The 16,493-nt window shown below is 40.2% G+C and overlaps 3 protein-coding genes across 5 annotated transcripts in view; 1 reads left to right on the forward strand and 2 right to left on the reverse strand.

Moving 5' to 3' along the window:
• LOC125018927 (collagen alpha-1(XIV) chain) overlaps positions 1-5,246 on the reverse strand; it is a 47,120-nt gene extending 41,874 nt beyond the window's left edge. For both annotated transcript variants that reach the window (XM_047603389.1, XM_047603381.1), the window contains exons 1-2: positions 5,071-5,246; positions 476-599 (exon numbers count right to left, since the gene is read on the reverse strand). In XM_047603389.1, the coding sequence (XP_047459345.1) occupies positions 476-590 (115 nt within the window). In that variant the 5' untranslated portion in view covers positions 591-599; positions 5,071-5,246. The remainder of the gene's footprint in view (positions 1-475; positions 600-5,070) is intronic.
• A 1,676-nt stretch (positions 5,247-6,922) lies between these two features.
• Positions 6,923-15,730, reverse strand: slc35c2 (solute carrier family 35 member C2). Its single transcript, XM_047603511.1, has 10 exons — positions 15,603-15,730; positions 14,652-14,856; positions 14,139-14,289; positions 13,691-13,754; positions 13,397-13,469; positions 12,927-13,095; positions 10,857-10,940; positions 9,330-9,505; positions 9,094-9,220; positions 6,923-8,139 (listed from the first exon to the last, which is right to left on the reverse strand). Exons 2-10 carry the CDS (start codon positions 14,760-14,762, stop codon positions 8,006-8,008), a joined length of 1,089 nt encoding a protein of 362 aa, XP_047459467.1. The 5' UTR covers positions 14,763-14,856; positions 15,603-15,730; the 3' UTR covers positions 6,923-8,005.
• Positions 15,680-16,479, forward strand: taf13 (TATA-box binding protein associated factor 13). Of its 2 annotated transcripts, none has more exons than XM_047603611.1 (2): positions 15,680-15,814; positions 15,910-16,479. In XM_047603611.1, exon 2 carries the CDS (start codon positions 15,916-15,918, stop codon positions 16,288-16,290), a length of 375 nt encoding a protein of 124 aa, XP_047459567.1. In that variant the 5' UTR covers positions 15,680-15,814; positions 15,910-15,915; the 3' UTR covers positions 16,291-16,479. The 2 variants fall into 2 exon arrangements, with proteins under 2 accessions (XP_047459567.1, XP_047459573.1); XM_047603617.1 differs by having other exon boundaries at positions 15,745-15,814; positions 15,915-16,479.
• The last annotated feature ends 14 nt before the right edge of the window (positions 16,480-16,493 follow it).

Below are 16,493 nucleotides of genomic sequence, written 5' to 3' on the forward strand. Positions count from 1 at the left end.
ACGTATCATCTCCCGAAACCATGAAGCACAAAGAAAAGCTGTTCATGGTTCTGTAGGTGGGCAGAGGGAGCAGCTGTTAAAATATGCTACTGCATGTTGAGGTTTATTTGCATGCAGACACTGAGATCAGATCTCAAGTGCTGGCTGGGGAAGCAAGTGCACATCTGTCTAGTTGTGCCTGGATGGGTCAGTCCTGCGTCACTACTTCTTAGTCACACTGCAGAATCATCCCTCCGATGTAGCAAACATGGTGGCCATGATGTTTGAGTCTCTGCTATACGACTGTGGCTATACCAGGTTAGCATGAGGCAGCACAGAGATAAACATATGCACGTGCAGCCTTATGTAATTTAATCAAGCTAAAAGTTAACGACAGCACTCAAAAAATGTTTTCTTGACAGTGAGACGACTCTGTGACACACTCCCCACCGGTAGTAATCAGATTTATAGATTATATTGTAAGGAAAACCACTACCTTGGCCATGGACCCCTGACGACAGCAGCAGGACGACACTCAGCGGCAAATACAGCATCAGCCAGAGAGATGATGACGACGACGATGACGAAGAGGAAAGGAGGGAAGACGACATGAGTGGAGCCTGGAAACATGAAACACAATGACACTAATATTTTGTTAAACTCATTAATTTCACATAAAGGTTTTTCACTGATTTGAAGGTATGAATTTACATTAAATCAAAGTTTAAAGAAAAATTAACACACAGTAAAAAGAGAAATAGCTATGAAATCTATGATGTATGGTCGCATCGCATCGTATCTTAGCGTATTGTATCTTATCATATTGTATCTTAGCGTATTGTATTGTATCATATTGTATCATATCGTATCTTATCGTATCTTTTCATATGTTATGTTATCGTATCGTATCGTATCGTATCGTATCGTATTGCATCGCATCTTATCGTATCTTATCATATGTTATTGTATCGTATCGTATCGCATCGTATCGTATTGTATCGCATCGCATCTTATCGTATCTTATCGTATGTTATCTGATCTTATCTTAGAGTTATATCTATGATATCTATGATGTATGGTCACATCGCATCGCATCCCATCATATCATATCATATCATATCGTATCGTATCGTATCGTATCGTATCGTATCGTATCGCATCGCATCGTATAATATCTTAGCGTATTGTATTGTATCTTATTGTATCATATTGTATCATATCTTATCTTATCGTATGTTATCATATGTTATCGTATCATATCATATCGTATCGTATCGTATTGTATCATATTGTATCATATCGTATGTTATCGTATCTTATCATATGTTATTGTATCGTATCGTATCGTATCGTATCGTATCGTATCGCATCGCATCTTATCTGATCTTATCTTAGAGTTATATCTATGATATCTATGATGTATGGTCGCATCGCATCGCATCCCATCATATCATATCATATCATATCATATCATATCGTATCGCATCGCATCGCATCGCATCGTATAATATCGTATCATATTGTATCTTAGCGTATTGTATTGTATCTTATTGTATCATATTGTATCATATCTTATCTTATCGTATGTTATCATATGTTATCATATGTTATCGTATCATATCATATCGTATCGTATCGTATCGTATCGTATCTTATCTTATTTTTTTCAAAAAACTGTTGAGTCGATTTAGAATATCTTTCGGGCCACCAGTAAAGTGGCCTCCTTGTCGCATTTTCCCACGGGAAACCCACGTTTACGGCTGACTCAGACTACAGATGGTGCTTGTCCCCATTACAGACTCTAAAAACTTCTCACAGTCTGAAGACACACAGGACCGTAATATTAACTGCACTTTAAGAGGCCGTTAAGCTAACGCACACAGGGGACCAACATTTACTGAACTGTTTACCGAACACAAGTAGAATTTATTTATATGACAGCGCTGAGAAAATAAAGCAAATTGTATGAAAGTAATTGTGAGTGGAGTGGGTGGTTGATCTTTAGAAAACCAGGGCAAAGACTCCGTCCCATTTGTCTTCCTCAATGAGAACATTGTTGGACAGACCCAGGCCAAACAAAGCTACACTTAACTGTCTGGTGGCACAGCTGGAGCTGGACAATGAGAGAATTACAACAACAACAACAACAACAACAACAACAACACAGTCCTCCACGGCTCAGATAGACAGAAAAGAAGAAGTCAGGGACAGTTTGACAGATTTGACGTCTTCATTGAGGAGCAGAGACGAACCAGATTGAATTGATTGAATGAGTCCTTTGTATGCGCACTTGCCAGTTTATTAGGTACACTGACAGGAGACGAGACGAGATGAGATGAGATAAGATATGACAGAGGAAAAGATAAGATAATATATGAGACAAGACAAGACAAGACAGAATAAGACAAGACAAGACAAGACAAGACAAGACAGGACAGTAGCCACAAGAGATAAAAGAAGCAATAAATTATAATCAAATACAATTTTTTTTTTAAAGTAAACACACATACATGCAGATAAACTTTCCATTTTTCTCATCAAAGACTAAAGGACGTTTAAAGATCTGATTTCTCATAGAAATATATTATAGTGTTATGGTGCTCAGCCTTGACAGAGCTGCTGATTCAACTTTTATTTCGGAGGCCGTGGTGGTACTGCACAAGTTCCTATTATTTTGACAACCTCATGTGTCGGGCCAAATAACAGAAACACAAACTCCATCCTCCAGAAATGATCGTCCAGCAGAATCACCACCTACCTGAAGCTGTTTCACCATCAACTCAGTTTATCTCCACTAGTGTACTTAATGAACTGGCAAACCCGTCCAGTTTAAAAAACATGAACATGACATGTGTCTTGTCAGTCAAAGGGAGGTCAGGCCACCACCGCAGAGTTGAGGAGAAGTTTCCCTCTTGCCCGAAGGCCTTTTCCGACCAAACTGATAACACGACCGTCATCACATGAACCACATGAAGCTCATGACGTGACTGTGCTCCTCTCTTTGTGCGTTTTCTCATCTTTCACATGTAGCTGCTTGCCTGAACGTTGCCATGTGTGAGTTCATGCTCGAGTCTAATGTCTAACGTCACACAGGAGACAAATGGATGGGAACGTCTATGTAATGTCTAAAAATGTAACAGGTAGAGAGATAGATAGATACTTCACACTATATTTACATGGATAAGTATGTAGTACATTTAAAATTGCATGATTATATATATAAATATAGTTGAAAAGGGCTCATAACTGTCCTAAAGTTGTCCCCGAAAATGTCCACAATTTTATTTTTTTATGAATGAGAAAAAAATGTTGTGCACAGACTACAGTCATTACGGTAGACGGTCATGCTGCTATTGACATCAAAGACATAGCAGTTTAAACATGTTTAAATATGAATAAATAGGTCAAAATAAATTAAACCGTTTCATTTTATTTTTGGTTTACAATCATGAATATAATTCAAATTTAACCTCCTGACTCCTGAGCTTTAGTTTGGGAGGTATTTTTAATGTCTCCATGGTGTTTGGGATCAGTCGGACCTAAGACGTATAAAAACTACGCATTATCTTTGAAAAGGAGGAAGTTTTTGGAAAAACATTATGTGTGTGGACACGGGGATTATTTCACTGTATGTTATAATAAAGTCGCCAGTATGTAACAAAATATGACAGTGTGCAAAAACAGTTGTGAATAAGTTGCCACAAAACCTAAAACTAACGTCCCCATATGAGGACACAGGGTTCAAATTCAAACATACTGAACACCTCAGCATCACAGTGCTATGAAGGCGTTTTTTAACAAAATGTAAAAATCATACAGTATTTTCTCAATAAAAGCTTTTCCTCGACGATTCGAGATCCTACTATAATATGTAACGTGAATGAATCTGCCGTCTTTATCTAAAGCTGATGTGATTCTCTCCTCTGTACATCTTTAAATGTACGATCCCATCCAGCTGGTCTGGAGTCAGTACCAACATTTCTCATTTCATGATGCCTTCACTGCCCTTGGAGCGACCTCACGGTAACAACTTGAACTCCAGTTAACCTGTTACGTAGCCGGGTGGTTTACTACGGAAGATGATTCACACCTTGAATTTTTTTATGACTTTTTATTCAGGTTTCTGACTTTTACTATTCTGACTTCAGGAAAACTGAGAAAATGTGACTGAATAGACACAGAACTAATTGTTAAGACCAGAATTGCAAGAAAGTTATTTGAAAGTCAGTCTGATTTCTGACTTTTACTTGAACTTCAAGAATTCTGAGTAAAAAAAAGTTGAAATTTTGGAAAAATCTGTGTCTGAACTCTGACTTTTTTTTGTATTATGACAAAATCTGAGAAAGAGAGTCACTTTAATTTGAGAATTTGCAGTTTTTTCTCAAATTTCTGACTTTCTTTCTGAGATTAAAGTCACAGAATTCCAACGTTTCTGACTTTTTTTCGTATTATTCTGAGATTAAAGTTGGGATTCTTCTCAAATTTACAACCTTTAACTATTCTGACTTTTAAGAATTCATGTGAAATATGAAATAGGCAAATATATATATATATATATATATATATATATATATATCTTCTTTTCTTAGAATTCTAGAGGGAAAAAGTCACAGATTTTTACCTTCATTTCACCAATGAAGAAACACAAAAACCTTAACAATTAAATCTTTTTTTTTTCCTATATATATTTCGAAGCTCAAAACTTTAGCTGCCAGCCATACAACGCAGACATATTTTGAGTTGCACAAAAATAATGACTCCTTTAAAGGCTGGAGGTGGTTTGATTGACGCATCGCTGCACCAATACCTGCGCAGGTCCCATCGGCCCGTTGTTTATGACCCAGTAAATTTTAATCAGTGTAAATGAATAAATAGAAGAGAAAACACTGAGAATTATTTTAAAGTTTAGCTGTATTTTTTTTTTTTTCTGTGTGCTGGGCTCGCAGGTGTTCCTCCTTCTTCTTCAGGTGCGCTTTCTTTTAACGTTTCAAACAATGGGCGTCCGCTACACTTCCCCTGTGCGCCCTTGTCAGGTCGTCCAGGACCTCCGCTGTGGGAGAAGCTGCTTAGCATATCCAGGTGAGGTCTTACCTGGCGGTTCGGCGAGTCCGGGTTATTCCTTCCAGGTTTTATTCCTTCCCTTCCCGCAGAGCGCACACAGCATTCCAGAGGTGGGATGTCGACAACTAGCGCCAAGTTCCGCTAAAACTGCGTAGACCAGCTCTCCTCATCTGGTCTTTATGCGAACTCTTCTGGGTGAAATGTGAGACTCAGGGACCTCCTGCTTCTCCAGCATGGGCGTGGTGCTCCAAGGAATGCTTTAAAAGCCCTCCGACACGGCGCAAGGAAGGCCAGAGAGCAGTACCTGCCCTCCACCTGGGAGCTGCTCCACTGCGTTTATTCACAGATATTTAGATATTTGCATTTAAAATAAATAATAAATAAATAATAATAATAATAATAATTAGGGTTTAATAACCCTCAGTCATTGGTGGATGGAAAGAGAAGGTTTGAAGGGGGCAAGTCAGCGAAAGTAATTTCCAAACATCTGTGTTGGAACCTGATCAGACTCTGAGGCTAAATTTCAGGAAGTCAGTCATGTGCAACACAACACAACACAACACAACACAACACAACACACAACACAACACAACACAACACATTTAGGATGTAAGCATTTTACAGGAGAACTAAGATTAACCGTCTTTCATTGCTCTCTCGGCCATAAATTGGAGTCCCAGTTAATCAAGTTTGAATAATAATGTTAATTATTTAATTAACAATTAATAATTCTATATTTTTATTCTGCAGCTCTTTTCTTTTTTTAAACTCAATTAAAGCCAAGAAAGACCGTGGAGAGTTTTAACCCTTTGACTGGCATTGTAACCACACAGTTGATCTTTTTTTGTAGTAATAGACAATAAAATGCTTAATTTCTCATTTTGTACCCGTTTTCTAACTGTTACTAGTCACACAATTTGTAAGATGCACAAATTGGCCCATGCGTGAACACATTATATATTCAAATATCAAAGCTGTGACTTTTGAGATATAACGTTTTGGAACAGATGACCACAACTTGAAAATATACATCACACAGCTTCAGATATTTAATCGTGATTAATCGTATTTCTTAGTGTGGAAGTCAAAGGTTTAAAAGCAATAAGTCAAATCTTAAAATCTACTCTAAAACATAACAGAGACTTTATTACTATTCTAATGTTTCTGAAATTATTGTGAAATTTCCAAATTGTAAAATTTTCTGAAAGAATTCTGAAAAAAAGTTAGTATAAGATTAACATCAGACTGATTCTGATTCTTTTTCCTCTTATTTCGTTCTCACTATTCTCACTTTAATCTCCAAACACTGACTTTTTTGTCTCAGATTTCCTACATCTACGTCCACTCTGACTAGAATAAAAGAAAAAAGCTCTGAAGTTATAGTCAAGAATTTGGATCTTCTTCACAGATTTCTGTCTATTCTGACTTTAATCTCTAACTTTTAATTTTTCTCCAGACTTCTGACTTCACGTTGACTTTTCCCTGACTTGATATGATCGTTTCTCCTGGTTTAAAAGCTGAATTTTGTACCGTTTTACGTCATGGTAATAAAAATCTGTTCTAATAATCTAAAATAAATAAACTAAAATAATGGATTTTGTTAGTTCCTAAGACGATAAAAACAGGACTGGACATAAAAAAAAGAGAGCGAGCTGAACCAGACACCAGGTTTTTATGAATGAACTATAATGTAATAACTATAATTCACTCATGGCTTTACAGCGTAATCAAATGTATAATTAATTTAGGCTGTATTTTGAGGAAAGCTTTAGTTCTTACTTCTTCTGGAATCTGGATTGATTGACTCGTCCTTTGTGCCTTTGTGGCTGTTTGACTCAATTCTTGATTTGTAAATGAAAAATAAATGAAAAAGGACATTCAATTTCTTTCTTCATCCCTTTTATTTGCAACAATAGTTAATTTTACAGAAAACCTTTAACAAATGGCTTTAAACTCAAGTAATTCGGCTGCGCTGATCAGTTTTTAAACGACTCCTTTGATTCCTTGTTTGCTGCCGCTGCTGTTTAAGGCACATTAATGTCCACTCACATTTCTTCAAACCAAGACTCAAAAGGCTGCAAAACATTAAACACTTATTCAGTCGATAGTGTCCAACCCGGGAAACCCATTAAACGCACAAAAGGAATGTTTGATTCTTTTCCCGCTGGCACGGCTAAAGATTATTGTTGAAAATTGTTATTATTGAAAATGTGTTCGGACGTAGGAGGATAAAACCCACTGAAATGTTTTTTTTTCCATTAAACTTGACTCTTAAAAGCCGTGAAGAACATTAAAAACGTCTTCTATAGCGGAAATAACGAACACAGGCCATCAGGAAATTTACTTTAAAAAGACATTTTAAAGCTTTAGGAAACTCACATTTTAAAAGAAAACTGTTAATTAATGAATCCAGAAAAGTCATTTGCAGATTTAACTGTGATAAGAAGCTTTTGTTGTAGCTCTACAGACGTCTCCTTGTAGCTTTGGTGACTCAGTCCACAACCTGAAGGAATCTGAGGCATCAGTGAACGCAGAATAAATTAAGGATTTCCTCTTCCAAACATTATTTAGAGAGGAAATATTCTCCGCCTGGATACCAGGAGAGGATTTTTTCCCACACGTCATAAATCTTCCGCGAGATCCCACGGTTCCTTCCAGAGAAAAATATGACGCGCCGCAATCCGAGGTGTCAAAGTGTCCCTTTAAAAGCCGTCTCTTTCTCCCCGTCTCCATATATCATGTACCATGTATTCGCTACATCTTGAACCTCCCCTGAGGCTGAAACATCATAATTTGTGTCACGTTCAAAGTCCACAGCTCTCGTACGGGCCGATAAGGAGGCCCCCCACGCCTGTGGAAGTGCAGCGTCTCTGGAACCCGACACATTCACACATTTACGCTTCTTCGTCGTGGGACCCTCTGCAGGGGGAGGGTTGTGGCGGAGCGAGCGCCGCGAGGGACCTGGTCAGTGCAGAGTGACCTCCTCCTCCTCGTCTTCGTCGGCCGCCGAGTCCTCGCCTTTATCTCCGTTCTGCCACAGTAAAGGCAGCTCCAGCTCTGGGCTCTTAGCGGGAAGCTGCCTTAAAGAAGGACCTTTATCTGGATGGAAGAAAAAAAAAAAATCATCAGCATCTTAAAGGTCTTAAAACAAAAAAAAAACAGATCTGGGGTTTATTAATTCAGCTGGATTTTAAAGAGGACATTTTTCTCTATGTTTATTTTATATCTTAAGACACGGATGTACCACAGGGGTTATGATAGAAGACGATGAATAATAAGAGGAAGACAAAGAATTAGGACAAGAAAAGAAAATTTTGAAGAAGAGGAAAACGGTGATGATGATGAACAAGAGGAAGAAGAAGAGGACGACAAGAGAAGGAAGAAGAGGAGAAAACAGAAGAAGAAGAACAAGGGGATGAAGAGGAAGATGAGGAAGAATGACAAAAAGAAGAAGAGAAAGAAGAAGAAGAAGAGGAGGAGGAGGAGGAAACAGAAGAAGAAGAACATGGGGATGAAGAGGAAGATGAGGAAGAATGACAAAAAGAAGAGAAAGAAGAAGAAGAAGAAGAAGAAGAAGAGGAGGAGGAAACAGAAGAAGAAGAACATGGGGATGAAGAGGAAGATGAGGAAGAATGACAAAAAGAAGAAGAGAAAGAAGAAGAAGAAGAGGAGGAGGAGGAAACAGAAGAAGAAGAACATGGGGATGAAGAGGAAGATGAGGAAGAATGACAAAAAGAAAGAAGAAGAAAGGGTCTGGATTCCCCTCATTGTGCTCTGGGCCAATCAAATCATTTGGGCGGGGCTTCATTTGCTGATTGACATCTGAGCTCTGTGGAGTTTAATTTATTTACATGAAGAAAATTACTCTGGTTGGATCTAAAACATCCAGATTCAGACTAAACACGTCCTATAATCTCTATATAAACTCGTATCTGTTAAGACTCGTTTGTTCTTTAGTGGGAACATTTATATTTTCATTTATATTTCGTCGTTCAAAGCTGTCACCAATGATGTAGGCAGTACAACAAACAAACAACAACAACAGCAACTTACTTTTGGAGTAATATGTCTTGAGTCCTACGTGCAGCGAGATGCCGCACACACACATAGCGAAGCCGAGCCAGTTCAGCAGGCTCATCTTATCTCCTGTAGACGCAGCTAAAACCAGAGTGCAAACCTCCTACAGGACCAGGACAAGGACGAGACACGGAGTCAATTACACACACATCACATACCAGTAAAATAAACACAGCCACGTCTCTAGCTTCGCTGAGGTCATTTAAAAGTACCTTAAAGATCCCTGCTATGGACAAAGTGAGGCTGGAGGTTCGGGAGACCAGCAGGAACTCTGAGAAGCCCAAACCAAAGGCCAGCACGCCGCCGATACTCAGCATGAAGACCATGGAGAGGAGAGGAGTGAGCTCCGTCACCCGGAATAATTTGTCTGAGGTACTGAGGCTGAGCCCTGAAGGTGGAGAGGAAATAATGAGGGCGACATGCAGGGGGGACCACATGTTTGTGGAAGTGTATGACGGCCCGGACGAAGGAGCGTTTAGGAAAAGAGTTGTTGCTGCTCATCAGGCTGGAAAGAACAGTCTAAAAAGTCAACTACAGTTACTCTGTTTCACCGTCCACACGCTTCCCCACAGCCTGAAGAAGACAGAAGCCGAAACGTGTAGCTGGTTTTTTAATGACTCAAGCCTTTTCACTTTTTCAAACCCATTTGAGCGGCTGGAACTGGATGTTTTATGCATTTTTCTGCACAATATATATATATAAAGTCCGACACATTCTCATAAATGCAGAAACATCTCAAGCACGGCATGATGGGATTTCTTTAAATTTGTCCCAAATGCTCACAGATAACTAACAAATTACGTTTAAATTAGGTAATAATCATTCTGTAACTATGACAAGATATGTATAAATGATCCAAAAAGGTCAACTTCACGATGATTCTGTATTACATGTATCAGTGTAGACAGACATGTAGCTAAGCTGAGCTAAGCTACATGTGTATGAATGAAACATTAACCTCCTGAGACCCTGCGTCCTCATATGGGGACATTAAGCTCTAGGTCTTATTGCAGCTTGTTCTGCTTCATTTAAACCCGTTGTCCTCGTTAGTGGACACTTTACTCTGCTATATAGTGGTAGCAAAGGTTAAAACTTATTCATTTATGATTATAAAAGTTTCCAGTTTGATGTGAAACATTAAAAATTTTAAGCTACAACGTCACTAATTAGCAAGTACTCGCCTGAGGACGTTGGGATTTTAATTGTTCACAATTCTGTCTTTGCACTGCCATGTTCAAGTATTAAAATACACAGTTTTACATTCTGTCACACATTGGGAGACTTAATTATAATATAAATAATGAAATAATAAACCCAGTGTCCACATATGAGGACAACTGCCTCCACAACTGCTACTTCCTGTTCAAAGATGATGCGTAGTTTTTATAGTTAAGCCCTACTAATCACAAATACACTGGAGAAATTAAAAATGCAGACCAAGCCCAGGTCTCAGGAAGTTAAACTAGAAAAAAAATAAAAAATAAAAATTAAATATAATAGAGGTATAATGTCGTTCACTTATTTGCTACTGAGCTGTGATGGTTCTCCGCATGCTGCAGCTTTCAGCAATTCTCAGCTCAAGCAGCTCAAGCAGCTCAAGCCTATGTGAATCATTGGGAGCTATAAAGGCTATAAAAAATAAAAACCCGACTATTAATATCTTGGGGCTGCAGGCGATGGCATTACCGCTGAGAGGAGAGATGAGCGAGAAAACGCTCACAGCTTGAGACTGTGCTTACCTTCGTTGAACAGGAAGAGGGGGAAGAGGCCGAGGAACATGAGGGGCTGTAGGTGGTACATGGTGTCCACTGGATTCTGAAGGCCTGAAGGAAAGAAAGCAACAAAAAGCTGTGCACGTATTTCCGACTTTAAAGTCAATTACTCTCCGCTGGTGAGGAATACATTTAAGCTACTGAATGGCGCTGGTGTTAGAGGTCCTCTTCTAATTATAGGAGATGCACAGTGAATACATGGTTTTGATTGAGCTGACGTTCCTGCGGCGCCTCTTATGTTTCACAGCTGAACTCAGGTGCCGGTTAAATCGCATATATTCGTCGTCTTTCATTTGCAATCAGAGCTGAAACTCTCGTAAGATTAAAAAAGAGGCTTTATCAAAGAAGAAAAATAAACTTTTATATACAGTATATATATATATATATATACAGTGGGGGAAATAAGTATTTGATCCCCTGCTGAATTTGTAAGTTTGCCCACTTCCATAGAAATGATCAGACTCTGGTTTTTATGGTTGTTTACTGGTTATGGGTATAGACAGAATATCAGTCGAAAATGCATAAAAAAACACACAATCTAAAAGTTATAAATTGTTATGTATTTTATTAAGGGAAATAAGTATTTGATCCCCAACAATTCACTTAGAATTCAGGCTCCTACAGATTGGCTGGTGCGCATGTGGCACACAGCTGTGCTCAGTCAACTAATTACCAATACTCCTGATCTTAACTCGTCATGTATATAAAGCACACCTGCTCTAAGAATCAGTTTCTTACATTCCAACTTCTACAGCACCATGGGCAAGACCAAAGAGCTGTCAAAAGATGTCAGGGACAAGATTGTAGACCTGCACAAGGCTGGTATAGGTTACAAAACCATCAGCAAAAGGCTTGGTGAGAAGGTGACAACTATTGGTGCCATTATTCGCAAGTGGAAGACCCATAAAAGGACCATCAACTGTCCTCGGTCTGGAGCTCCAGCAAAATCTCGCCTCATGGAGTGAGGATGATGATGAGAAAGGTGAGGGAGCAGCCTAAAACAACACGGCAGGAGCTTGTTAATGATCTGGAAGCAGTTGGGACCTCCGTCACCAAGAAAAACAGTTGGCAACACACTGCGCCGTTGTGGATTGAACTCTTGCAGTGCCCGCAAGGTCCCCTGCTCAAGAAGGCACATGTACAGGCCCGCCTTAAGTTTGCCAGTGAACATCTAAATGACTCAGAGAAGGCTTGGGAGAAAGTGCTGTGGTCTGACGAAACCAAAGTTGAGCTATTTGGCATTAACTCGACCCGCCGTGTTTGGAGGACGAAAAAACGTGAGTATGACCCAAAGAACACCATACCCACAGTTAAGCATGGAGGTGGAAACATCATGTTTTGGGGCTGTTTTTCAGCAAAGGGTACAGGGCAACTTCACCGCATTATGGGGCCAATGAATGCAGCCATGTACTGTAACATCTTGGACAAAAACCTTCTTTCCTCAGCAAGAACACTGAAGATGCCTCGTGGGTGGGTTTTCCAACATGACAATGACCCAAAAACATACTGCCAGGACAACAAAGGAGTGGCTCAAGAAGAAGCATATTAAGGTCATGGAGTGGCCTAGTCAGTCTCCAGACCTTAACCCGATCGAAAACCTGTGGAGGGAGCTGAAGCTCCGAGTTTCCAAGAGGCAGCCAAGAAACTTGAAGGATTTAGAGACTGTCTGTAAAGATGAATGGGCCAAAATCCCTCCTGCGCTGTGTGCAAACCTGGTGACCAACTACAAGAAACGTCTCATCGCTGTGCTTGCCAACAAAGGTTTCTCTACAAAGTACTGACTTGTGTTGTGCTTGGGGATCAAATACTTATTTCCCTTAATAAAATACATAACAATTTATAACTTTTAGATTGTGTGTTTTTTATGCATTTTCGACTGATATTCTGTCTATACCCATAACCAGTAAACAACCATAAAAACCAGAGTCTGATCATTTCTATGGAAGTGGGCAAACTTACAAATTCAGCAGGGGATCAAATACTTATTTCCCCCACTGTATATATATATATATATATATATATATATCATGTTCTTACCCAGCTCTGCTTTCTGCAGGAGGACCTGAGTGAGGGTCCAGCGGATCCCCCCTATGAAGGACGCCAGCAGCACCATGATGAAGCCCTCCAAGTTGAACTGGGTCGACTGGAACGTAAACATGAACAGGCCGCTGGAGATCAACAGGACCACCAGGATCAGGAATGGGTTCTGGGTGGAAATGGGAGAAGAGAAGAGGCGGTGGGTGGGTGGGAAAAGGCACAAGATTGTCACGTGCAAACAGATTAAAATAGCTACTGAATATATTCTTGGATTTCTCTGATGAGAAATGTGACTCGTTGGGTGACGGTGAACGCACCTTCCCTGACTCTGCTTCCCTCTTTCTGCACAGCAGTACAATCCAATAAAAGCATTTAGTGTCATCTAGACATTATCGATACAATAATTACATTTAATTCTCCAATTCTAAAGCACGACTATTCACGGAAGTGTAGCTGAAACTGTGACTCACTGGCTCCTCTAGTTTAAAGATCAAGGAGAAGAAGAGGATGAAGAGCACCGCCGAGGATTTGGTCATGGTGTACCTGGAATGAGACAAAAAAAAAAGCCACAATATCAGAATCAAGAATCAAGGGTGTTTAAGATTAAAGACAGAAGTAAAATGCTTATGAAAAATATGAACATTCTTAGAAGAAAAAAATAATGTAATGTTCATAAAGTGCAGCTACAACATGGAGCATATCAACAACTCGCTACAATCACCACTGATGATGTTTAAGTAGCATCGTCTTGACCATAAACTTACAAGCTAATGGTGATGAAGAGGAAGCTCCAGTTGGAAAGTCCAATGTCCAGCGCTGTTGCAATGGCTGTGGGTGAGACAGACAGAATTTAGGACGTCTGCAGCCATCACTGTTTAAAGCCACATTCACGCCAAGAGTGACGATGCCACAAACTGCATATGATTGCTCCAGGCTGACGTGGTATTTTCATTCATAAACAGCTGACTGGCCTGTGTTTGTCGGTACAGATTTAAAGCATAAAGAGAAAACTGGTGCAACTCAAAGTTTCTGCACAGTAAAAGAAAATCTAATGCATTTGTTTTGTTTCGTTTTTTTAATCCTCCACAATCTCCTCAAGTGTGATGTGGCATTCCCGTCCTTATGGACTTTGGTTTAAGACAATCAGCGACCGTGATAAGAGTTGACCGTTCGTCTCGTTTCTAATTTTCTGAACACTAAACCAAAGCTCACCTGTGGGAGCCACTTTCTTGATGTAATCGTTCCAGCTCAGAACGATGCGGGGTTTTCCTGTCCACCACTGCATGGACCGCCGCGTCACAGCGGACAGGCAGAAGTTGATGGTGAGGTGAACTAATGTCATGAAGAGGGGATAATGGAAGCCCTGGGAGAAAGAGGGAAACAGACAGGGTGGTTGTCCTATAAGTGAAATTGCTATTGGACCTAATCTCATCTAATCTAATCGCATCTAATCTAATCTAATCTAGTCTCAAAGACTCCAGTTTTATTACATTTTCTTTAATTTTTATGCCATGCCGTTTATTAGATTGGTGCTCTCTAGCGTCCCATGTGACCACATCATAAGTCACTACTGGATATTCTAAGATGTTTTAAGAGTTTGTTTTTCTTGACTTTAATTTCAGACTTTCAAAAAAAATAGTGGGAGCCCAGCACTGTCAAATCCACACACACGACGTCTGCAGTAGGGCACCACACGTGTCCTGTTTTACCACATCTTCAACTCACCTTCATCAGCCATTTGTTGTAGAACGTGATGCCTATGGAGAAGACATAGTAGAGGAGAACTAGTCCAACTGTGCGAAGTCCCCGGCACAGGAACTGGACCGGGACCGCCATGCAGGACCCGTCAGAGCAGCTGTCCACTGGAGACAGCTACTGTAGGACGCTCATCTCCAGACTGAAGCCCATGGCTGGCACTCAAAGAGTTTATCTGTCAGGGAAGGGGGAGAAACAAGGTTAGCACACAGGTACACAGGTCAGCTAAACCACTATTAAGAGGTCCAACTAATATTAACCACATTTAGCTTAAAATTATTACTGAGACAGTTTAATAACCGTAAATCAGATCATCTTCGGCTTGTGGACCCATTAGTACCTGGGTGGTTATTCGGCTGAATTTGACAGCTATGCTACCACGCCTTTAGTGGAAGTGAGCTTGCTAATGTAGACCTACATTACACTGTTTACATAGGCTAAGTGAGTTAGCCAGAGTCAACGACTAATGACGTGGACAGCTGCCAACATTTGGCAATTTGCAACTGATGACACGAATACAAAGTGACCCTTTCGTTTGGCAACATGTTCATTTAAATCCCACGAGTTACACTGTAATTTAAACCTCTTTGAATATTTGTCAAGTGTCCTTTGCTGAATTCTGTAACAGCCGGTATCCACGTATCGATTCCAGGAAAAGTACGACTTGAAAAACTGTATATATTTCGAATCAGGCTGCCGTTTCCTTGTAAGATATTTCACACAGTACGCAAAAAAAAACTAATATAACGTGTGTTAAATAGGTTCAAACTCGTGGTGATGTTGCTAATCTGCAGTGCTAACGAGCTAGGTGGTGATTTAAACACACACACATATACACAACCATTTCTTAAATTGTCATCTTTTTAAATTGAGCTTGGAAGAGAAAACGGCAGATTTATTGTCCTGTAAAAATAAACTCACCGTCAGTGTTGTTGACTATACGGCTGAGTGGCGATGGTAAACTTTCTGGTGTTAAGTGTCGGCCAGGTCTAAAAGGAAGATGGTCGCTAGGGGGCAGTGCTTTTAGTTGCTATGGTTTTATCTCCGAGACAACTTCCGGGTTCAACGGTCACAGATGCGGAAGTGAACTAAAACAAATTGGCTTTTGTTGTGATCCCGCATAGAAGTAAAAGGTAACGGTTTTTACCGCGATATTATGCCTAACTGCACACTTTATCGTTTTAATATACGACATTGTAAATTAAAATAATGTGTTTGGGTGTCTTAGAGCAGAATGGCGGACGAGGAGGACGAGACTGGTTACGACGAGGAATTGGATGACGGCTCCGGCGGTGTGGACGTGGGCCACGGCAAGAGGAAGAGGCTCTTCTCCAAGGAGCTCCGGTGCATGATGTACGGCTTCGGAGACGACCAGAACCCGTACACGGAGTCCGTGGACATTCTGGAGGACCTGGTGATCGAGTTCATCACGGAAATGACCCACAAAGCGATGTCCATCGGCCGCCAGGGCCGCGTCCAGGTGGAGGACATCGTTTTCCTCATTCGCAAAGACCCGAGGAAGTTTGCCAGAGTCAAAGACCTGCTGACCATGAACGAGGAGCTGAAGAGAGCCCGAAAAGCCTTCGACGAAGCGAATTATGGCTCTTAAACTCAGCCTGGGACACCTTTTTTTTTTTGTCATACATCTACTTTTACGGTTTATTTCTTTTAATGTGTTGTGTCAAGGTGGGTTCACACTTAACCAAACTTTGTAGATAAATCCAAACAATGTCAAAGTGTTGTTCAGATACGTCTGGTTCAGTTTGAAATAAAGTAACATGCATGTTGTTTTAATACATCACCTGGGCTCAT

The sequence above is a fragment of the Mugil cephalus genome, chromosome 1 (genome assembly GCF_022458985.1).
Source record: "Mugil cephalus isolate CIBA_MC_2020 chromosome 1, CIBA_Mcephalus_1.1, whole genome shotgun sequence".
NCBI lineage: Eukaryota > Metazoa > Chordata > Actinopteri > Mugiliformes > Mugilidae > Mugil > Mugil cephalus.